This window comes from Seriola aureovittata, chromosome 8 (genome assembly GCF_021018895.1).
Source record: "Seriola aureovittata isolate HTS-2021-v1 ecotype China chromosome 8, ASM2101889v1, whole genome shotgun sequence".
NCBI classification, from domain to species: Eukaryota; Metazoa; Chordata; class Actinopteri; order Carangiformes; family Carangidae; genus Seriola; species Seriola aureovittata.
In genome coordinates, this window is record NC_079371.1 from 288559 (window position 1) to 313092 (window position 24534).

Consider the following 24534-nt stretch of genomic DNA (forward strand, 5'->3'; position numbering starts at 1 on the left):
ATGTGTTGTAATGTTGATTTACAACTACACATATTGGAATTATTAGTTAAGGTCACTTTACAAGCTCAGTCATTTTGACCCTAATTTGAGCCCATATGTTTGGGGAGGAGTCACGTGCATGACTCACCGTTTCTTGCTCGGTTCCGCAACGTTAACTTTATCTCTGAGTGTTAAAATAATCTCAGCAGCTAATTGCAAACATGTCCACATTTGGTAAATATCACGTATATGAGGAGAAAGCTTGTAACATTAGCTGAAGTTCCTGTGTGTAAGCTAACTGTGAGGTGGAACCGCTTGTATTAAAACCACAGACCAAGAGAAAACATGTTATAACGTGTTTTACAATGAGTTCTGCAAAGCGAAGGTGACGTCACCGACCTTAGTGTTAACAGAGACAGCGGGTCAATGTCGGTAAGTCACGGTCACTAAACGATCCCGTTATTACAGTGAACTGTCGTGTCTGGACGAGCTGTTAAAGAGCAGAGCAGCGGACGTGTGTGTCGTGTTTGTTCATATTAAGTTTGGTTCAGTGTCAGTCGGATAGTTTTCAGCTCTAGTTCATTTCATTATTGATGACAGGAGTCAAAACATCTGCTGGAATGATTGTGTCTCTGTCAGAATAAAGAACATGACTGAGAGCTGAGAACCATCATGACATGTGCACCTGCACAATGACTCCAAACTCAGTATTAGTTTCTATTCTATTGTTATTTCATGTAAAACGGTTCAGCAGACTGTTTATTACAACTAAGCTGAGGGAATAATGTGTTTTCAGATATCTGTGATCATCTAATCAGAGTGCTGTTTCTTTGGTCTTTTTCTCTAAACTCTACAATATGATATTGATCTGATTTCTCTCTATTATAATGTTTTTTCCATCCAGCCAAGGTCTGGATCTTTGGAGACACCTACAACCTCTTGCAGCGATGATGGAGGCCCTGCACCACCTCCACCTGCAGTGTCCACACATGAAGATCTTCTCTTCCCAAACATACACACTTATATGATAATATAGTATTTTTTAATGTAACACTTGTGGCCATAACATTGTTCAGTCTGATCAGCTCTGCTCTTCCTGGTTCCCTTCACCCTCACTGTCGTATTACACTCTCTGCCCCATGTCAGACATACAGTCACATGACTCTTGGACTCCACTGCAGCTGTAACAAACTGTCAATAGTTTCAAACATTAGATTCATATTTCATAGTCCTCAGCCATTATAGTTAATATCAGTGTGCTGTTCCAACAGCATCACTTATTTAGAGGGAGATTGTTACTGGAGCAAATAAATATTAACTGTCTCACACATTAGGACTCATGATGAATAATGATTATACTTGTTACTAAAGATTCTGTTGCTGTTGATTGTAAATTGTACACTACAGTATTTAATTCATCCATTCATTATTCTTTTATACATGTTTCCAGTGTTATAAATTCTTTAAATTAATGTAGTTCATAATGTCCAATAAAGTTATTTATGAAGTTCTTGCTTTAACTTTATTGATGGTTTTTATAGAACAAATCTGGTATGAATTTTCACAATAGTAACACGTACAGCATTGTGTGGCTATTTCTATGTTAGCTTTAATCAACAACATAAATACTAGAAATGTTTAAATGTTGTCCGACAACACTGACAGTGAAGGATCTAAAAACAGCTGATGTTAACTGATAAATACTTTCACCTGTGGAGGTGGTGACAGTGCCAGAGATGATCCATCATTAATCACAGTTTAATATTTATAGATTCTGATCTTAAAAGTGTTGCTACCATCACCTGTCAACAACAGCAGAAGTGAAGCTGCAGGTCATTTCATCAGAGGAAGATGAACTGGGAGGTTTTCTATCATCATCATCATCATCATCATCATCACAGCACATTAGAGAACTAAGGATGTCCATGCAGTCTCCCTTCAACCAGATGAATGAAACTAATGTGCTGCTCTGTACATGAGCTCCTCCTTCTGTTGGCACAGATCACTCAGTTTTCACAGTGTGGAAACTTTCAAATGACGATAAAACACAAACACTTGAGTTAAGATGCGGTGGATCACAGTTAATCACAAATATCGATCAGCTGTCAGGACAGGTGCATGAATGTCTGCTTCAGTTCAGGACTGGTTTGAATATTAAATGAACAATCTTCTATATGACAAATATTTTTCTACACATTTTGTAAACGTCACGTTATCTTAACTTGAACTATCACGTCATCTTGATGGACAATGTATTAACTGACATTAACGCTGCGCATTACACTAACGCAGATCAATTAAACTGGGTCACGTGGAGAAACACAAACCAAACGTAGCCCCGCCCTAAAGCCGCTCTGCTTTAAAGTCTATTTTTATATGGTCTAATAAGACCATAATTTAAAAAATGAACATCATGTTTTATTGAAGAAAACTTCAAACTAGAGATTCAGAGCATAAACACAGAATGAAAAGGTTTACCGAGGTAACAGATCAAGTTACAAGTAGTGTCGTTTTCACATAGACTTCAACACAATCGGACTTCTTTTTGCAACCCGCGGAGTCGCCCCCTGATGGTCATTTGATAGAATGCAAGTTTAAGGCACTTCCGCATTGGCTTCATTTTCCAGACTGAGAGTTGACATCCATTTTTATATATAGTCTATGGTCTGTGTCTGTGTGCCTGTGTAAACCCATAGGTATTAATACAACTTTACCATACAGTATTACATTTTTATTCATACCCTACAAAAACAACATTTGACCTAATTGGTCAAAATGAAACAGCCCACAAATAAAACTAAATACACACATTTCTTTCTTTTAAAACAAATCACATTTTCCTACTGTTGCTATGTTACCATGCTGAAACAAATGCTATTGGCTGTCTCATCGTGAGCTTTTGAACATGTTTGGTTTATCTGACTTTCATCAAGGCAACTGGCCAATGACAACTGTGCGCAGGTCAGTTTAAATGTACAGCAGGTAGTTAGTCACTGTAATGAAGAAAACAACAACATTAACTGTGTTCAGATAGAGCAGCAATAAACTCTACCGGTAACAGAAACTCCAGAGACCGGCGAGGAGACGCTGCAGTGACGTCAGCACGTAAACGGTCCCTCACTGCTGGTGATGAAAGGTGATGTACTCTGTGTAAACGTGTTACTGCGGCACATTTCTAAAAGGGGAAGAGGAGGGTAAAACATCTTATATGGGGATGATAATAATAATATATGGTAAAAGTATTAAACAACATCTTTAGGCTGCCAAGGAGCCAGTATCAGTTCCAAGGTGAAAACAGCACCAAGAGCAATCAGTTCATTCCAGTCAGGCTCTTTGCAGCCTGTGCACACAGCTGATAATTATTAATGTACACTCAGCTGACAATTTATTAGGAACATCCAGCTAAAACTGATACAGTCTAATACAACAGCCCTTCATGAAGATTATACTGTTTATACAGAGGTGTTTCTGTTATTTAGTCTATCTTTGCTGATATAAATGGGTTGGACAAAATATAGTAATAATAGAAAGTAATAGAAACTTAAAGCCATGGCGAGTGTCTTTATGTAGCAGTAGTTTTGTGTTGGCATCGGTTCAGAATATTTCTGTCTCTTTGATTATTAATAATCAAATCAGCACTGAAAAATCTGTTGATCCCTGTTGCTGTTGGTCAATTTAGGCTGATTCTGTCCTTGATTAATTAATGTGTTATTCAGTTAATACCAAGCAATACAAAAATCTGGAAAGGACCAGAAACACTGATGAAAGCTGAACTGTCACTGTGTAAAAACTGTGAATGGGATTTCAAAGTTCAACACAACCAGAAAAACGTTCTGAACATTTGGACTTTTGAATGGAGTTTCCAGCTGAAAGTATGACTGAGAAGAAGAGGTTGAAAAATGCATGAAAAGTTGTGAGAACTGGAGATTTTTAATATTCCGTCCATTCATCTTAATGGGAAACAAATGTAAGAAAAACACTGAATATTTATGTATGAAATACATATATTAAAAAACTAAAGAAATCCAGTGATGTCTGAACTGAGCTGAACATTATAAGGTTTGAATGGAGTTTCTATGTTGAAGCTTCTAGAAAGAGATAGGAATGAAAAAAGAAGTTTTGATGTAGTGCGACAGAAGAATGAAATATACAAACAATTCAACACCTCACAGTACATGCTCCCAAATGATCCAGTGCTACAGTCACTGGTCTTTTCTAATGGGAAGGAAAAAATAACTGAGAGAAAACTTATGAAATCTAAAGAAAAGATTTTAACCACAGTATTATGATACATGGATTAAACAGAATTGTAATGGTGGACTTTTGATTAATTCTGGGATATTTTGGTTTTGTTTATTTTGTTTAACTGAAGATTTCAATGTGGGAACTTTTCTCTTTAGATTTAATTAATTGTTGAAACTGTGAGGGCAGGTTTGTACTGTTTGATTGCTCTGTACTAATATAATTATAATTATACTAATATTCCTGTGAGTTGTAATGATGATATGGAGCCAGACTTGGACGGAAGTAACATCTTGCATATGTTGTTCTATGTTACAGATTCTCTCTTATGAAACAAACCAGACATTAACGTCGACTGTTACCATGGTGACATAGCAAGAAGGAAACATGCTGAGAACCTGGGAACATGAAGTTATGTGAGTATAAACCAGGCTGTTTATCACCAGACAACAGGAAGTGCATAAACACATACAGGCTACATACATCCAAACACACCAGACACAGTGAGGGGAGGTGGGTGAAGCTACAGAGGAGGGAAAGAAGAAGAAAAGAAGGAGGAAGGAAATGTGAAACACGTTGGTGAGGAAACGACTGATGTGTTTGAAGAGACTGAAGAACCTCAGAGATAAGGGAAGAAAGGAAGGAAGGAAGGGAAGGAGACAAGGAGACGGGATGAAGGGGAGGGAGGAGGAGTAAATCAGTGTCGGAGACTCTGACGCGGAAGAAGAATCAACCTCTGAGAAGGAAGAAGGAACCGAAATGAAAGCAGCCGCCGTCGGTCCGGGTTCACACTTGTTGATTAATGTTTATATCCAGTCCTGAGGCCGGGTCCTGAGGCCGGGTCCTGAGGCCGGGTCCTGGACTTCTTCCCACCCGGTTTGTAGTGTGTTTGTCCCGGGTCCTGGAGCTGCTGGTTTCAGGCTGCATGGCTGGCTGACAGACAGACTGTGGTTGTTGCTGGACGCTTTCTCTCATCTCTCATCCGTGTCACGGTCTTCACACCGCCTCTTCATCATTTCATCTTTTATTCATCCTGCTTCCCCCGCGGGAAACCCCGGGAATCACACGGAGGACGGCGCCCTCTTGCCCGTGCAGCCCCGCTGGGTGGCACCGCTGTCTCCGCGCGGAGGGACTCTGATCTCGGCGTGGTGGACGACCTCTTCACCGTGACAAGACGACGTGGAAGAGGTTTGAAACCCGGACACTGCCTCCTCCCGCAGCACCGGGGCTGTATTTAAGAAGCTGGATACACGGTTAATATTTCAGGAGGTGGGTATTTAGCAAGACTGTGAAGCGGGAAGCTCCGAGAGACACACCGACCGCGGCGCCCTCTCCGCCGGGCAGCACCACTGGGTGGCACCGCTGGGTCCAGCCGGGGGGATAAGTCCTGTTCGCGGGTTAGCAACGTCACATTTACTGGAAAACTAATGTCGTCTGGATCACGACGTCGTGACCGGTGAGCCCGCTCCGTCGTTCTGAACCCGGATAATTAGCTTCTGAAGCGGAGAGAGCTCCGGGACACACAACCGAGTACGGCGCCCTTCCGCCGGGCTGAGCCTCTGTGTCCGGCCCGGTGGTCTGTCTCACCACCGGGGTGGAATGTTTTCTAGACCTCCGGGCTTCTCTGCACCAGAAGTGAACCCCCCCACGCCCCTGTCGGTGAGCTCGTGCGGAGAGACATGGCGGACTCCGGTCGGGCCAGACCGGCGGACCCTGACGCCGCGGACAGCCGGACCGCGAGTCCTTTGACCGTGAGGAAGAGGACGCAGCAGTCTCCCGGGCTCCGGCCCAGGTACCAGAGCTCTGCTCTGGGCCACTGCTTCAAGAAAGTCACCCTGACCAAACCCACCTTCTGCCACAGCTGCAGCGACTTCATCTGGGGTCTGATCGGCTTCCTGTGTGAAGGTAAGTCTGTTCGAGACACACCACAAACCTGTCAGAGCTACACCTGAATCTAGTCCCACCGGGAACCGAACCACCAACCCTTGCTGCTGTGCTGGTGCCTTGCTTTACTGCAGGTATGTGTGGTGTCAGGTGGGCTGTCAGACATTTTAACTGTCACCTGCACATTAAACAGGCGGATGTTGATCCTGTGACGTAGAGCTGATGTCACGCTGAGACCAGACCTGATCCAACAGTCAGGATCAGCTGTAGGTCCGAAACTTCATCCAGACTGAGAACGATGTGTTCAGAGTCAGGATGGAGGTGGACCTGGACCAGGAAGGCCTCTTTTCCTTTCCTTTCATCTCCTTTCCTTTCCTCCTTTCCTTTCTTTTCCTTTCCTTTCCTTTCCTCTTCTTTCCTTTCCTCCTTTCCTTTCTTTTTCTTTCCTTTCCTTTCCTTTCCTTTCCTTTCCTTTCCTTTCCTTTCCTCTCCTTTCCTTTCCTTTCCTTTCTTTTCCTTTCCTTTCCTTTCCTTTCCTTTCCTTTCCTCTCCTTTCCTCTCCTTTCCTTTCCTCCTTTCCTTTCCTTTCCTTTCCTTTCCTCTCCTTTCCTCTCCTTTCCTTTCCTTTCCTTTCCTTTCCTTTCCTTTCCTTTCCTTTCCTTTCCTTTCCTTTCCTCTCCTTTCCTCTCCTTTCCTTTCCTTTCCTTTCTTTTTCTTTCCTTTCCTTTCCTCCCTTTCTCCTCATTTCCTTCTCACTAAGCCCCAACTTAATCATGAATTCAACAGGCAAACTGAAGAACACACCACTCTGCCCAGTAACACACTGTGTGCGTGTGCGTGTGTGTCTGTGTGCGTGCGTGCGTGTGTGTGTGTGTGTGTGTGTGTGTGTGTCTGTGTGCGTGTGCGTGTGTGTGTGTGCGTGCGTGCGTGTGTGTGTGTGTGTGTGTCTGAGTAGGTGTAAAGTGTCTGTTGCACAATTCGAGCTGCAGTCTAGTTGTGATTTACTTCCTCTGGTCGGCATGGCAACAGGAGACTGGCAGGGATGCTCTGTGCTGGAAGAATGTGTGTGTGTGTGTGTGTGTGTGTGTGTGTGTGTGTGTGTGAGCAGAGACACGATCGTCATCCTCACTGCATTAAAAGCTGCAGCAGAACAAAACAAAGCAGCGTCCTGTAGAGGCTCAGCTGGATTACACAATGTTTCTTCTTTAAGCCGTCACTTGGATTAACATGAACCTGTGATGTCATCAAAGTGCTTCATCTGTCTGAGAATATTCCCACGGTGATAAAACACCAGGCTCTTCATCATTTATGTTTCCTGAACCAGAAGCTACAGATCCAGGTGTGACGGAGGATAAACCTGGTTCATCTTGTATGTCAGCAGATGTTTCTTTAAAGGAGCTGTATGTATGTTTATGGTAACGCTACATAGCTAACGTTAGCATCATAAGCCTTTTACTTTACAACTGTTCAGCCGAGAGCTGGGAACAGAAGAAGCCAGACAGGCTGAAAATAAACCTGCATGTCAGACTGACTCACCTGGAAGAGAAAACAAAGGCAGGGAAAGTATTATTGTGAAAATCCACATTAGTCTTCCTGCTCAACAAGGGTTAGCTCTGAAACCTGACTGGGTTTAACTTCCAGCTCAGTGGTTCATCATCCTTTTGTACCTGTCTGTTTGTGACCAGGTGAACAGGTACACGTTGAGTAACCGAGTGACTGATAAAAAAGAAGGTAGAAGGAACAATAAGACAGATTTTATTAGCATTCTCTTCATCTATAATAATCAGTGTACAGGTTTCTTCAGTACAGCACAGTGAGAAGAAATGAATAAATAAAAAAGACATAAAACAAAACAAAGATGGTAAAGCACAAGTATCAGGAGTTTATCAGGAGTTTATCAGGAGCACAGAACAGTTTATAATGAACATTATAATCTTCATGAAGGAGGAGTTATTACAGGACTGCTGTGTGTAGGTGGGTGTACCTGTATCACCCATCATTACTCATCATCATATACAGTATTGTGCTGTTGTTGCTTGTCACTGAGCCTTCAGTTGTATTTAATGATGTATTTACAGCTCTGTCATCAGAAAGGTCTCAAACTCACGGTTGTGAATATAAGAAGGTTGTGACGTGTTCTCACATCTTTAAAAACACCAGAGGCAGTTGTGTTTTCTTCCTTCTAGCATGATGCTGAACGTTAGCAGAAGCTAAGTTGGTATAGTCCCTTAGCAACACTGTTATAGCAACTTAAACCTTGTGAATAATAAACACGTTACTCATGTTACTAGAACCTCAAGAGTTTCATTTAAAGGCAGAATTATCTGCCAGGAAAACTACCGTTAGCTAGCTAACTTGTGAACCTGCTAACGCTGCTAGTTCCTGAAGCTAGTAAACAAAACAAAATAATAAAATGCTGTAGATAGATATATACTTTATTTATCTATGAATATTAAACAGATTGTTGTAATTAACAGTATTTGTTCATGATGAGTCAGCAGAATTTCTTTGCATGCTAGTATTAGCTTACTTTACCTCCCATAGCTAATAACAACACAGATGTGTTGTTTGACAGCCAAATATCTTTTTTTTTAATGTTTAATTTTAACTTTGTTCATATAAAAAACAAACACAGTTGCATTATTACTAATATTTTCTTCAGTTAGCAAACAGTGTGAATGAAGCTAATGTTTCAGACTAAGTTGTAGAAATTTCCCTTTTTGTTTGATGTTTAGCAGGTGAAGTGTTCACATTCACCATCTTAGCTTAGCGTGTTAGCGTGCTAACATTTGCTAATAAACACATTCTTTTATCTAGTTTAGGAACCTGTGTATGTGTGATTCTCTGGACATTATTTATGACAGTAGGCCTATTTATTTTATCCGTATTGTATTATTGTTTACATGTTGCCAGGTCTCTTAAAAAAGAGATTTAAATCTTTAATTTATTGAGACTTTTATCTGATTCAATTAAAATTATTCAAAAATTTCATCCAAACTTTTCATAAGGTTACCTCTTATTTCATGTTATTTATTACATTTCTCATATTTGTGGACATATGTTTTTTTTTTTTTTTTTATAACCCTAATCAATAATAATCACTTCTTCAGTTTTAGTTTGATTTGTAGTTCTCTTTGTTCTGACTGAGTTTCAGTGGCAGGTTTCAGGTCACGTGTTGTCATCTGCAGCAGAAGCTGATAGTGAAGTGTGGTGGATCTGTAGGGAATTGAACCTTCCACCCTGACAGTGTCAGTGCCTTGCTCAGTGGTGTCTGTCCTCTCTGTCTCCTCCTCAGTGTGTAACCTGATGTGTCATGAGAAATGCCTGAAGACGCTGCGATCCGTTTGTTCCTGCATGACTCCGTCTGTCGTCCAGGTGAGTAACAAACACACTGACACTCTGTTTATTGATCAGCACTGATCACTGAGCCTGACTGGCTGCTGCACCGATCAATAACCCAACAAGTTGTTTCTTCCTCACCTGTTCTCTGAGGAAATATGAGCCTGTGAGCAGATGTGATTCACCTGCCAACAGCAGCAAAGAGATGAGATTCATTATTTCTTTATTATCTTTCTGACGACACAGTGAGTCTGGTTTGACTTTTAAAAACTCAGGTTGTTTTTTCTTCACGTCATTCCAACACGTTATCAAAATGAACTTGAGATGAATCACTGTCAGACGACGTCCACATCTGTCAAACCCCTGATCCAGATGTGTTGTTGTTGTGATCAGTGTAGAACAGTGTATGGCATTTACAGTGATGGAGCATTTAGAGAGAAATTCTTTATTTAACACTCAGCAGAAAACCTGTAACTACATGCTTTATAATGTGGCCTATGATGTCATATTGTGTTCCTGTAATCTTAATCTGAAATCAAAGAATAAATAAACAAGATTAAGGTTAACACTGTTTAGCATTTGTGTGTGTGTTTGTACTGTATATATTTATTTTTCTTTTTTCTTTAGTGGAGAACTCAAGTACAGATCAAAATGTGTCTGAGAGTTAGTGTCAAATGTTAATTAGTGTAAATCTGTCTGTGATCACGCTCCACGTCGCCTCTATATTCTGATATGTTTTGGTGAAGTGCAGCTGCAGGCCCCCCCCCGAGTTCAGTGCCCCCCCCCCAGTTCAGAGGCCCCCAGCCCCGTCACCCTGTGTTTGATGTTAACATGTTGTTATGTAACGTGTGGTGATGATGTTTCAGTAACGTGTTGTGAACCATCCTAACCGTCCGCTGAGCCTCGATATGACACTGACCAGTTAAGGACAAACAAAAAGCTCCTTCTTGTAGTACATTAAATAGGGACTTTGAAGGGGTCTATTTTTAGCAGCGGATGAATCCTCACGCTGCAGTGAGTGTTTGTGGCAGAAGGATGTGAAACAGCGTGTTGATGTAACACATGTTGATAACATGTGATCGTGAGTGTGTGTGCTTCCCCCTGCAGGTGCCTGTGGCTCACTGCTTCGGTCCAGCTGCTCAGAAGAAACGTTTCTGCTGCGTCTGCAGGAAACACACGGAGGGAAACACGGCGCTGCGCTGTGAAGGTCAGACCAGTACCACAACCAGTTAGACCAGTTCCGCCAGCATCTCACATGAAGCAACCAATCACAACACGGCTACAAACTGACCAATCAGAATGCAGCTACACACTGACCAGTCAGAACGCAGCTACAAAACGACCAACCAGAACACGGCTACAAAACGACCAATCAGAACACGGCTACAAACTGACCAATCAGAACACGGCTACAAACTGACCAATCAGAACACAGCTACAAACTGACCAACCAAAACACGGCTACAAAACGACCAATCAGAACACGGCTACAAACTGACCAATCAGAATGCAGCTACAAAACGACCAACCAGAACACGGCTACAAAACGACCAATCAGAACACGGCTACAAACTGACCAATCAGAATGCAGCTACACACTGACCAGTCAGAACGCAGCTACAAAACGACCAACCAGAACACGGCTACAAACTGACCAATCAGAACACGGCTACAAAACGACCAATCAGAATGCAGCTACACACTGACCAGTCAGAACGCAGCTACAAAACGACCAACCAGAACACGGCTACAAAACGACCAATCAGAACACGGCTACAAACTGACCAATCAGAACACGGCTACAAACTGACCAATCAGAATGCAGCTACAAAACGACCAACCAGAACACGGCTACAAAACGACCAATCAGAACACGGCTACAAACTGACCAATCAGAACACGGCTACAAACTGACCAATCAGAATGCAGCTACACACTGACCAGTCAGAACGCAGCTACAAAACGACCAACCAGAACACGGCTACAAACTGACCAATCAGAACACGGCTACAAAACGACCAATCAGAATGCAGCTACACACTGACCAGTCAGAACGCAGCTACAAAACGACCAACCAGAACACGGCTACAAAACGACCAATCAGAACACGGCTACAAACTGACCAATCAGAACACGGCTACAAACTGACCAATCAGAACACGGCTACAAACTGACCAATCAGAACACAGCTACAAACTGACCAATCAGAATGCAGCTACAAAACGGCCAATCAGAACGCAGCTACAAAATGACCAATCAGAATGTGGCTTTTCAAAATAAAAGGTACAAAGTCCTTCACATTAAAAAATAAAAGCAAGACAGAATATAATACTAATACTAATGTTTTAAATCTATCATTATATTAAGTCATCGTCCTGTTTCTTATCGATTCAGTATTTTAAACTTTTATCTCATTTCTTTATTGTTCTTCCTCAGTTTTATTTTGTAAAGCGCTTTGTAACTGTCTTTTGATATATAAATAAAGCTTATTATTCTTATTATTAATATAAAAACAAACAACAAAAAGTCCAGCAGCAGTTCAGCAGCTGCTGCTGGATCAGACTGCTGATCACAAACTGTTATAAAGTCAGTGATGAAGACGAGACTCAGACTCAGCACAAACACTTTATATGAATCTATATGGACACACTGTAACTGGAACCTGCTGTTTTGACTTGTGAGTGAAGCTGTGACCTTTGACCTCACATTCCTGACATGAGCTGTGACTCAGGTGACACTGATGTCACTGATATGTGTGTGTGTGTGTGTGTTTCAGTGTGTGAGCTACATGTCCATGCTGACTGTGCTGCCTTCAGCTGTGCCGACTGTCGCAGATGTCACCTGGACGGGACTCTGGAACAGGTGAGAATGTCTTCATTAAAGAAAACTCACTGACCCACAATACACCACACACACCCACACCTCTGTACACCTGAGGCAGAATAATGACATTCACATCACAGGTCGTCTCACACAGGTGTGACCAGGTGTTTAGTCTCACACTGATCCACACAGACATCTGCACACAGCTGGTCACAGATCACAGTCAGATCTCAGATCAACTCCAGTGTGGGGTATTTTACACTGGAAACTGTCTGTGCTTTAATTCAACAGTTCAATGCTGCTTCTACAGAATTATAATTGCCTGCTTTTATTTTGAAAGACAGCTTGTTTAGTATATGTAGAACTGACAGTAGTTTAATTGTGTGTGTGTGTGTGTGTGTGTGTGTGTCTGTGTGTCTGTGTCTGTGTGGTGTCAGATTAATGACTAATGTGATTCAGAGTTACTGTATTGATCACAGCTCAGTCTGACTGATCATGTGACGCCTGCTGCCATCACGTCGTCTTTAATCAAACACTTCCTGTGGTGAGCAGTAAATGAAGAGGTCTGCTGTTAGTTCTGTGTGTGTGTGTGTGTGTGTGTGTGTGTGTGTGTGTGTGTGTGTGTGTGTGTTGATCTGAGCTGATTGATCAGTTCCAGTCATTGATTAAAACCAGTACAGTGGAGCTGAAAGCTCCTGCAGATGATGATGGGAGTCAGGAGACCAGCAGCAGAGAGACTGGGTCAGACTGGTCCTGCTCTCAACGCAGCAGCAGTTATCAACCAATACGTTCAGTCGGTGCATCAGATTTCTGTCAGTGTTGAACTCCGTGTGTCTGAGGCGTCGACTGAAGACGTCAAACACGTGATAGATCTGAAGGGTCAAAGGTTCATCTCTGAACCGGAGCTGTGACTGAAGATGATTTCCATCATCAGTTAATCTGCTGGTTGTTTTTGAAACATCATAAAGATGATTAAAAACCAGATGTCTTGTTTTGCCCGTCCTGAAATATTTGTCTTTTTCACTATTTTTGCTGAAACAATTAAATGATTATAAAAATAAAAGTTTCCAATAATTTTTCTGTTGATTGACGAGTCGTTTCAGCAGCTGTCAGTAAACTGCACACTGCGTCGAGAGGGAGGTTTAAATAAAGACAATTTGAATGAAGTTTGTCACATGAACCTCTCGCTGTTCTGTCAGTGTGATACAGAACAGAACTGCTGGCTCACAGGATCTGCTTTCTGTCGCTGCAGGATACGTTTCCCCACCACTGGAGGGAGGGGAACCTGTCATCAGCAGCCAGGTGTGAGGTGTGTCGGCGTTCCTGCGGCTCGTCCGACGTCCTGGCGGGGATGAGGTGCGAGTGGTGCGGCATCATGGTGAGAACCAATCACAGCATTCTACAGGATATGAGGTCACACCTCACCTGAACCTGGTTTCTGTTCCTGTTTGACGTTTCCTCTGGACGAGGTCTCAGCTTCAACATCAAGAAAAACATTTGAAAAGAAAAGTGAAGATGATGAAAGAGAAAAATCCTCCATCAACACATTGCATTTATATGTGTGTGTGTGTGTGTGTGTGTGTGTGTGTGTGTGTGTGTGTGTGTGTGTGTGTCGTCTGCAGAGCCATGCAGCGTGTTACCTCAGCGTGCCACCAGAGTGCACTCTGGGACGTCTGCACCGCATGCTGCTGCATCCGGCCTGCGTCCGCCTCGACTCCAGAAACTTCAGCAAGATGCACTGTTACCGCATCACAGAGAGCCACGAGCTGGGTACACACACACACACACACACACACACACACACACACACACACACACACACACACACACACACCTCTGAACCACATCCTCTGACACAGAGCGGGTGAGAAACACTCGTCTCATTTCCTGAAGTTTCTCTGGAACTCAGCATGAAGTTTTTCACCAAAGATGAAGAAACTTTCTGTTTTTAACAAACTTTCACCGACGTTTAGAGTCTGCGTCTCTGAGTCTGAGTCTCTGAGTCTGAGTCTCTGAGTCTCTGAGTCTGAGTCTCTGAGTCTGAGTCTCTGAGTCTGAGTCTCTGAGTCTGAGTCTCTGAGTCTGCGTCTCTGAGTCTGAGTCTCTGAGTCTGAGTCTCTGAGTCTGAGTCTCTGAGTCTGAGTCTCTGAGTCTCTGCAGCTTCTTTTAAAGGCTCAGTTCACAGTGGGGCCTGTGGATAGTCCAGTGTCACTGTTGTCATCACCACAGACTGAACTCAGATCTTAAAACCAGTCAATTAAAGACAAGATACAACAGTCTTTATTTATTTTTAACCCTTTAAACTTTATTTCCAAGGGTTATGGTACTAAACTAAATGGTCTTTGAAGTTTAGTTTTCATTTCTCCGTCAGAGGAAAACGCAAAAAGAAAAAACACAACTTCAATCCATCAAATGAAACTGAAACAAAAAACGACATGATTTAATTTAAGACCTTAGACTTAAAAACAGACTCTGTATTATATAACAATACAAGATTAAGATCCTTTTTTCTATTCTAAATTTCTGTGGGTCCAGGTGGGCGGGGCTTGGTGACTGCTTTGTTGTGACATCACAAAGTTCCAGAAGTCCTGACGGCTGGTTTTAAGGCTCAGTTTCTGAATACAGGCTGTGTGCATTTCTCTGTGGACTGAGGCTTTGATACTTTCACAGTATTAATATAGAAGCTAGACCTGATCTATAATCACACTACACATGGACACACACCTTTACACTGGAGGAGCTGTAATGTGTGTTGATCAGGACGCTCTGGACATGTCAAGTAATGTGACTGTTTCCCTCCATGTGTCTGCAGATAACTCAGATGACGTCGATGCTGCTGTGTCTAAAGACGGTCAGCTGACGGCTTCAGAGTCAGGTCCGTTCACTCACACTGAATCTCTGCATCCTCCATTTTCCATTCAGAGATTTTAGCAGCTGAACCTCAGACAGAATGCCGAGCCTGAATGTGTGTGTGTGTTTGTAAACAGGTAAGCAGTCTCTCAAGGTGTTTGACGGTGATGATGCAGTCAAGCGGAGCTACTTCCGACCGGTCTCCATACTTCGAGCCACGAGGAATGAAGACGTGGTGGTGAGAGACCACACACACACACACACACACACACACACACACACACACACACAATTAAACTGCTGTCAGTTCTACATATACTAAACAAGCTGTCTTTCAAAATAAAAGCGGGCAATTATAATTCTGTAGAAGCAGCATTGAACTGTTGAATTATAGCACAGACAGTTTCCAGTGTAAAATACCCCACACTGGAGTTGATCTGGGAACTGACTGTGAGCTCCTGGGAGCCTGATTCAGCCCTCAGTTTTGCCTCTCAGGAACCACACACCTGTCGTCACCTGGTGAATTGCATTCATTCATTCATTCATTCATTCATTCAAGAGTTTAATATGAACATTTATCACCGATCACGAACCTAGATAAACCTCAGTCAAACCTCAGGGTTCAGGTCTAACGCTGCAGTACCTGTGTTGTCCTGCAGGAGGCGGCACTCAGGGCCTTCTACCTTCCCGATGACCCTCAGGACTACGAGCTGCACGAGGTTGGAGGCCTGCAGCGTTTCCACAGTGACGACATCCTGAACCGCAACGGCGGTCCGGACAACAGAAGCTCTCTGAGGGATGGAGGCGACTCCTGGCTGCTGAGGGCCAAACCCCGAGAATCTGAGGTCATCAAGGTGCATGCTGGCTGGCCCAGGTGAGGCATGCTGGGAGGTGGAGTTCAGTGGGGATCAGAAATGATCGACCTTTCATACTGTGGGAACATTTTACAACGTTTTTCTTGTAACTAAAAAATACAAAAACAAATATATCGGGGTCCAAGCAGCTCGCAAGCATTTAAATACCATATGTATGAAGGGCTATAGAATTTTTGCTGAATCAGGACTTACTTCATCTGGGAATAAAAATATAAAAAGATGATTAAAAACAGTGATAACAGAAAAAAAGACGATTAAAAAATACAATTAATCAAGAAAAAGATGATTAAAAATAATGATAATTAAAAAATAAAAAGACGATTAAAGAAGAAAAAGACGATTTGAAAAAGGTGATTTGAAAAGGACAATTTAAAAAAAGATGAAAAGACGATTAAAAAAATACTATTAAAAAAGTTAAAAAGTTGATTAGAAAAGACGATTAAACAAGAAACAGACAATTAAAATATAGGATTAAAATAGGTAAAAGGACTTCCGGTTATGGCGGCCACCTGAGAGGACACGCTTCACACCGCTCTGCTGGAGCTTCTTTAATTTCTGCAAAGAATGACTCTTATTGTCTACAAAACGGTACAACACGGTTGAGTGGACACGATGCGGAGGAATAATAGAGCAAACAAAGGAAAGATTAATTCACCTAAACAGTTGAAGCTACCAGTTTACCAAGCTAGCGGGACAACTCCCAAAGCTAACCGCGCCCAACACATGGCGGGGAAAACAGCTGAGGAACAAGGGAGCCAGAAGACGGTGCGATACTGGCCGCCAGAGGCTCCATGAAAACACAATTCACATGAGATGTGACGGTGTCATGGCGGCAATAGAGAACTTGAGAAAGGAGATAAACGACTGCAACGAACGAGTGTCGCAAACGGAACAGCGGAAATCCAACGCCGAAGACGAGGCGACTAACTTAAAGACTAAAGTACAGAAACTGGAGTCGCAAAATAAAAGTCTGGAAGACAAACTTTTGGATCTGGAAGCCAGATCTCGATTGAACAACGTGAGACTAATAAATGTTCCAGAGGGGGCAGAAGGAAAGTGGATCCCTGAAGCACTGGGGTCCTGGAGCGGGCGCACCGGATCGGGCCGATGAGAGACACCGAGAACACTAATAATCAGGTTTCATAACTACAAGCACAAGGTGGAAATCATGACAGCTGCTCGGGCAAAGAAGGAGATCCTGTACAAAGACCAACAAATACGGCTCTATCCGGACCTGGCTGCAGGACTGCATCAGCTGAGAAAACAGTTGGACCCGGCTCGTCAGGAACTTGGCTATTGGTGACCCATAAAGACCGAACCTGCACCTTCAAAACTCCAACCGAAGCAGAAGAGTTCATTAAAAAGATCCAGAAGGATGTTGGAGAAAACTAAACCAAACCACAGGTGATATGACAGAAACGACAGAGTGTAAAACATCATTTACTCATTATGGTGCTGGCTTTATATAAATGTTTAAATACTGAGCTACAGAAGAGTTAGACAAATAATTACACTATACAGCAGCAGATAAGACGGATTGATAAAGGTGATAAGATAAAAGATAAAAGGTGGACTGACTGATCCTCACTTAGTGTGGAGCAGTTATCACCAGCCATATCAGGAAGTTAATATGGTTTCGGGGGAATGTCTCTTTAAGCGAGACCAGGGGAAATGTTCAAGTTCAGTGTGTTTGTTGTTGCGTTGGATGGTGGTTCAAACATCCAGGTCTTACATGCTTCTCTGTAAACTTACTTTGGCACTACGGGATAATCTGATTTTAATTTGTAAGGGATGTCTCAGGGAGTAAAGTTAAACTTTATCTCTTGGAATTGCAGAGGCCTGCAACAACTTAAAAAAATTAAACAAGTCATGAACAAAATTAAAGATATGGACTCCAAGATAGTGTTTTTACAAGAAACGCACCTTTTAGATGAGGATAACAGAAAAATTAAAAGAAGATGGCAAGGAAGTGTATATACAGCTTCATTCTCATCCCGAGCCAGAGGTGTGATGACACTCATACATAAATCTGTCCCATTCCAAGTCAAAAACGTAATAAAGGAAAGATTGGGAAGATACTTAATAATCCAAGGTACATTATTAACAGAAAATCTTAATTTAGTGAATGTGTATGGACCCAATATAGATGATGCAAATTTTTATGTAGATCTGTTCCTTACCTTGTCAGCGTCAGGAGGATCTTATATAATGGGAGGAGATTTTAATTGTACATTAAACCCTGATATGGACAGATCCACAGGAATGGACCAGTCGCATAATGGATGCAGAACAACTCTTCACCGCTTTATAAAAGATCTGGGGTTGGTAGATGTATGGAGAGAATGTAACCCACAAGCTAAAACCTACTCATGTTACTCCAGCTCATTTCAAACATACTCAAGAATTGACTATTTTTTTAATCTCCTCAGAACTACGGTCCAAAACTCACAACAGTTTCTACGATAGTATTGTGATCTCAGACCACGCACCATGCTGCTTGGTATATAAAGACGACAGATTGACAAAAGACCCACCTAGATGGTGTTTTCAGCATAAGTGGTTACAAGATGAAGAATTTGTAAAGTACATAGGAAAACAAATAGAGGAGTTCTTCAAAATTAACACTACACAGACAACAGCATGTATAAGGTGGGAAGCATTTAAAGCCTTTCTCAGAGGACATATAATAAGCTATACAGGTTCAAAATCAAGAAAGGCACGAGCAGAGAGATTAAATTTGGAGAAAAAAAATGAAGACTCTTCAAGAAAAAGTTTATGAAAAAAACAACTCAACTGGAAAAAGAATGACTAATTTTGAGGTCTGAATATGACAAACAATCTGCTTTTAGAGCTGCATCCAGTCTTTTAAGACTAAAACAGTCATTCTATGAACAAGGCGATAAATCTGGAAAACTATTAGCATGGCAAATAAAACAATTAAAACCAGAACAGCTATTACAACCATAACATCCAACGGGAATGTTGTGGTGAACCCTACAGAAATAAATGATGCTTTCAGAGATTATTATAAAAAATTATATGGTATATGGTACAACTAACACTATTAATGTACAAAATATGAATAGATTTTTAGAGGGATTACCTATTCCTTGCACCCCAGATGAATATAAAGAAGATTTAGATACAGATATTACCAAAGAAGAAATCGGTAACGCCATAGATAATTTGAAATCGGGAAAAACAGCAGGACCAGATGGTCTCCTGATTGACTTGTACAAAAAATTTTTCTTTCTAAAGTCTTTATTAGTGCCACGGGTGCTCAGCTCCGAGGCATCTATTAATCTTCTGTTTCGGGTTTATTATTCTTCCGCCAAATTTCGGCGCGTAACTTGTCCCGCAGCTTTGAGAAAACCCCGGTAATATATACATCAAAACGTGTGTCTTGATCCTGAAAGGGGTGCTATGACTTTTGGTGTTAAAATTCCAATTTTTCCCAAAGTTATTCCCAAAAAACTGGGAATAAATAATGCATTAGGAATGCATTGGAATTTTCTTTAGAAACCCACCTTTTTTCTACAAAATTGCACCTTTTTTCTGAGTCACCCAGCTCTCTCATACCTGCACGTAGAAATGTGATTCAAACTATAAAACGGAGGAAAACTTCTGCTCTCTCAAAAAGACAGGAACTGTTTTTACATAACATGTAAACTTTTCAAACTGTGAGCACTCAAAGGAGGAGTGCAAATCACTTTTTCTTCAAAGTTAGAGTGAAAGCGTCAGTTGGCTAGAGTGCGTGAAGCAGTAAAAAATAACCTTTATTTTTATTTTTAACTCGAGCTCGCGGCCAAACCGTAAAAAGGAGACAAATAATTCTTTCTGAAAATGTAGACATAGTTGTTGGGATTCATAAAATGTAACTTTGACAGGCAGGGTCTGCACAAAATTTAAACGGGGGTGCCGAGTCCGGCAGCAATACCTGTCTCACTCTCATTGACACCTAATGTAATCGTCTTTTTTTTTCAAAAGAATCTCTCTCTGTCTTCGCACTGAGCTTACTCACTCATTTTAAGGAATATCTGAATAAAATAGAGACTGTAGAAACTTCTGGCGTCAGTGTCTGGCACGGTCTTTCGGTTTATGAAAAGAAGTAACGGTTTTCTCATAATTTGCAGTTGTTTGAAGCCATGTAGAAGCCAAATTCTGGGCAGATTTTCACATTGCCATGGCAACGGCAGCTCCTGACCTGTGTGCGTGCCTGCGTGCGCCTAGCAACCAGATAACCAACTCTCCAAGCTCCGCTAGCTTTACATTAGCCGCATGTTAGGTCTTAAATTACATTTAGTTAGGTCTTAAATATGTAAGTCCATTTACTGCTTCCTTCGTTGCTTTTCTTTTTGTTTTGTTAAAAGAGTGAATGAAGTTGTGACGGTCTCCGCTGAGACAGAGGAGAGGAGAAGCTACTAGCCCTCTCTCGCTGTCACTTCTAGTCGCGTTGCTCTCCTCCCCAGTAATGTTAAATTTAGCACCGAAAAAAACATAATAGTGGTAATTTAAATAGCAGTTCATGTGATTTATTAACCCTCAGGGGTCCCTCTGTCCTTTTTTGGACATTTTCTTCACTTTTCTTTTTTGATTTGCTGATCATTTTGGCTGTGTTACAGCTGAAGGTTTGGATTTCTGCAAGAAAGTGTCTTTTTTGACATATTTTTAAAATCTAATGTCAGTTACTGTTACAGGTCTATTATACACTGGTAACACATTTTGTCCCCTCTGGGGTTCCTCGCGTCCAAAAAAGGACACACAAAGAAAATGCTATAAAATCATCATATATCAATATTTGTTTCTGCTTTTTTTGCATAAATCTCTTAAACCACTTCAGTTCTGCTCAAACCTACCAAATGTTTATTAGTTTTCAGGATTTTAACCCTTTAAATGCCCGTTTGAAGACATGTTGCCTCTTGTTTTATTAAAAAAAACAAGACAGAATATGAGATATTTCCCACATCAATACATGATGGAGGGATGTGACATTGTTTTATATCAGAGTCTTTTATATCAAGACATTTCTCAGAAGCAGAATATGATCAGGGTGACTTTTGAACATTAGAAATAAATCATGTACTCATCCCGGCAGTAGCCTCCGTGGCACTCAAAATTTCCCTGGAATTTTCTAGTTATTATTATTATTATTATTATATTATTATTATTATTATTATTATTATATATTTTTTTGTTACTTTTAAAAGCCTGTAGCTTATCATTATCATTACTATTATTTCACAATCCATTACATTGTGTTTATAATCTGTCTAATAACAAGAGAAGCATATTGTTCGTTCTGTGTTTCTATTGTGATTGTTTTGTTTTAAGCTGTGTTTTTGCTATATTTGGCAGCTAATCTATAAGAAATGACATACGGCCATGGCTAGGCTATACATGTCATGATTGTTTGTACTGTGATTATCTTGTGCTGCTATAAAACTCAAATAAAGATATTGTGGAAAAAAAAAAATAGATATAAGTACGATTAAAAAAACAAAACGATGATTAAAAAACACAATTTATAAAAGAAAAAAAAGAATTAAAAAAGACAATAATGATGATTCCAGTTTGATCATGATCTCATCTGTTTGTTTGTTTTCAGGTTGTCTGCAGCTTTCATCCGTGTCTCCATCTCAAAGAGCAGCACAGCATCTTCAGTTCTCACTGAGGTCCTCAGAGAACTGGACAGACAGGTAGAAACCAGGAAGTATGAGAACAGACGTGAAGTTTAGACCAGAAAGCTGTAAAGACCTCCTCAATGAAAATCCAGTGTTTAACCTTGTTAATGTCCATATGATGTTGTTATATAATACAGACATATGATGATGAAATCATCATTAACACCATGATTGAGTCTTTCCACCTTGACCTGCAGTGAACCAACGACAGTCTCACAGAAACAGATTCAGACAGCCAGGGTGTCATACGTCACAGACCTCTGGAACCAATCCTGTCAACTTGTGGGGATGGGGGGCGGGGCTAAATACACCTGAAACCTTGTCAGTACAGAGAGAGAGAGTTAGCAGTAGCACAACCGATAACACTGTGTCAGTCACTGCCAGTTACAAGCTAACAAACAATATAAACAGAGAAAAGATGCTAACTACGCTAACAGTTCAGAAGAGATGCTAACTGTGTTAACCATCATGAAAAGATGATAAGTACGCTAACCAATCGGAAAAGATTTGAACTATGCTAACTGTTATGAAAATATGCTAACTGTGCTAACTGATTGGATAAGATGCTAACTGTGTTAACCATCCTGAAAAGATGATAACTACGCTAACCATTCTGAAAAGATAACTGTGCTAACTGCACTGAAAAGGTGCTAACCATTCTATAAAGATGCTAACTATGCTAACCGCTCTGATCCGTCTGCTAGTCTCTGGTTCTGGTCTTAACAGACTCCTCATGTGAGTCTGGGTCTGAGTCTCTCCGATGTTTCCTCCTCTAAACATCTTGATACTCTCTGCTCTTTCACCTGTCCACCTGGAGCAAGCAGGTGGTGGGCGGGGCTCAAGGCCTGATCTAGGTTTCTGAGTCAGGAAGTAAGACGAGATGTGAAACTAAGTATGAATCACAGCAGAGGATTTTAAAACACGTCAGGAAGAAGTTTGAATATAAAAGGTGGAACCTGCTGGAGGCGTAAACAGTAGCTGCAGAAGTTTTAATTAATGAATTAAATGAAAGTATTAATGAGTTGTTAATGATGATGTTTCAGGAGGACGTGTCCAGCTTCAGTTTGATGGAGATCTGGATGAGCAGCAAGCAAGGTGAGCTCAACCACGAAAACACCAGCGTAACCCTTTAAATCCACACAGCTGATTGTCCTCCTCATCTTTGTGACATCACATCATCACGTGATAATAAAGAAAAGTGACCAATCCTAGCAGCAGGTGACACAACAGAGTGAAGACTGAGTCTGTGTCACATCAGCATCCCATAATTTACCCACAGGCCAGTTACAGACTGTAAATAGTTCAAAGGTCAAAGGTGCAGCAGGTCAGAGGTCATGACCTTTGTGTTTGTGTCCCTCAGTGCAGAGACAGATGCTGACGCCTCAGGAGAAGGTTCTGGACAAACTGCAGGAGATCAGGAAGGTGAGCGACAGAACCTCCTCACACTGTGTGTGTGTGTGTGTGTGTGTGTGTGTGTGTGTGTCTGTTGTGTGTTGTTGTGTCTGTTGTGTGTTGTTGTGTCTGTCGTGTGTCTGTTGTGTCTGTTGTGTGTTGTTGTGTCTGTTGTGTGTTGTTGTTGTGTGTTGTTGTGTCTGTTGTGTGTTGTTGTGTCTGTCGTGTGTCTGTTGTGTGTTGTTGTGTGTTGTTGTGTCTGTTGTCTGTTGTTGTGTCTGTTGTGTGTTGTTGTGTCTGTTGTGTGTTGTTGTGTGTTGTTGTGTCTGTTGTGTGTTGTTGTGTCTGTTGTGTGTTGTTGTGTGTTGTTGTGTCTGTCGTGTGTCTGTTGTGTCTGTTGTGTGTTGTTGTGTCTGTTGTGTGTTGTTGTTGTGTGTTGTGTCTGTTGTGTGTTGTTGTTGTGTGTTGTGTCTGTTGTGTGTTGTTGTGTCTGTCGTGTGTCTGTTGTGTGTTGTTGTGTGTTGTTGTGTCTTTCGTGTGTCTTTCGTGTGTCTGTTGTGTGTTGTTGTGTCTGTTGTGTGTTGTTGTGTCTGTTGTGTGTTGTTGTGTCTGTTGTGTGTTGTTGTGTGCTATTGTGTCTGTCATGTGTCTGTTGTGTGTCTGTCGTGTGTTGTTGTGTCTGTTGTGTGTTGTTGTGTCTGTCGTGTGTCTGTTGTGTTGTTGTGTGTTATTGTGTGTTGTTGTCTGTTGTGTGTCTGTTGTGTTGTGTGTTGTTGTGTCTTTTGTGCGTCTGTTGTGTGTTGTTGTGTCTTTTGTGTGTCTGTTGTGTTGTTGTGTCTGTTGTGTGTTGTTGTGTCTGTCGTGTGTCTGTTGTGTTGTTGTGTATTTTGTGTGTTATTGTGTGTTGTTGTGTCTGTCATGTGTCTGTTGTGTCTGCCGTGTGTCTGTTGTGTGTTTTTGTGTGTCCATATTAAATGAGTCCTCTGTTGTGCATTATTTCCCAGCTGTCTTTGCGTCAGATGAATCAGACGCGTTTCTACGTTGTGGAGAACAGGAAGTGGGCGGTGCAGGTGAGCCTGCTGATTGGAGGGCTGCCCCCCCTGCTGACCAGAGAGGAGTACGCCCATCTGATCCAGGAACACCTGACCATCAAGAGTGAGTCAGTCCTGGACCAAATATATTCATTATTCATTTATTCACATGTTCACAGGCTCATGGTTTTCATCAGGTTTGATAAAGTGTAAGTGAGTCTTTGAGTATAAACACATATATATATATATATATATATATATATATATATATATATATATATATATATATATATATATATATATATATACTGTATATGTTTGTGTGTCAGGATGAACCTCTTCACTTCCAGTCTCTAACCCCTCCCCCCTCTGTTTCTCTCTCTGTCTCCTCAGGTCATCTGGTCAACATCAGCCACTACTACCCCAGTCAAGGTGAGA

General features: G+C 41.5%; 1 protein-coding gene across 2 annotated transcripts in view; it reads left to right on the top strand.

Moving 5' to 3' along the window:
• Positions 1–1550: 1550 nt before the first annotated feature.
• The window catches only part of LOC130173454 (diacylglycerol kinase theta), a 37657-nt gene continuing 14673 nt past the window's right edge, over positions 1551–24534 (top strand). The window contains exons 1-14 of one of the 2 annotated variants that reach the window (XM_056382736.1): positions 1551–6126; positions 9401–9480; positions 10552–10651; positions 12221–12306; positions 13520–13645; positions 13890–14037; positions 15080–15142; positions 15255–15355; positions 15777–15991; positions 21598–21688; positions 22717–22768; positions 23034–23095; positions 24070–24220; positions 24490–24528. In XM_056382736.1, coding sequence (XP_056238711.1) covers positions 5901–6126; positions 9401–9480; positions 10552–10651; positions 12221–12306; positions 13520–13645; positions 13890–14037; positions 15080–15142; positions 15255–15355; positions 15777–15991; positions 21598–21688; positions 22717–22768; positions 23034–23095; positions 24070–24220; positions 24490–24528 — 1540 coding nt within the window. In that variant the 5' untranslated portion in view covers positions 1551–5900. Of the gene's footprint in view, positions 6127–7220; positions 7445–9400; positions 9481–10551; positions 10652–12220; positions 12307–13519; positions 13646–13889; positions 14038–15079; positions 15143–15254; positions 15356–15776; positions 15992–21597; positions 21689–22716; positions 22769–23033; positions 23096–24069; positions 24221–24489; positions 24529–24534 lie in introns of those variants that run through there. The other variant, XM_056382737.1, reaches the window with a different exon arrangement.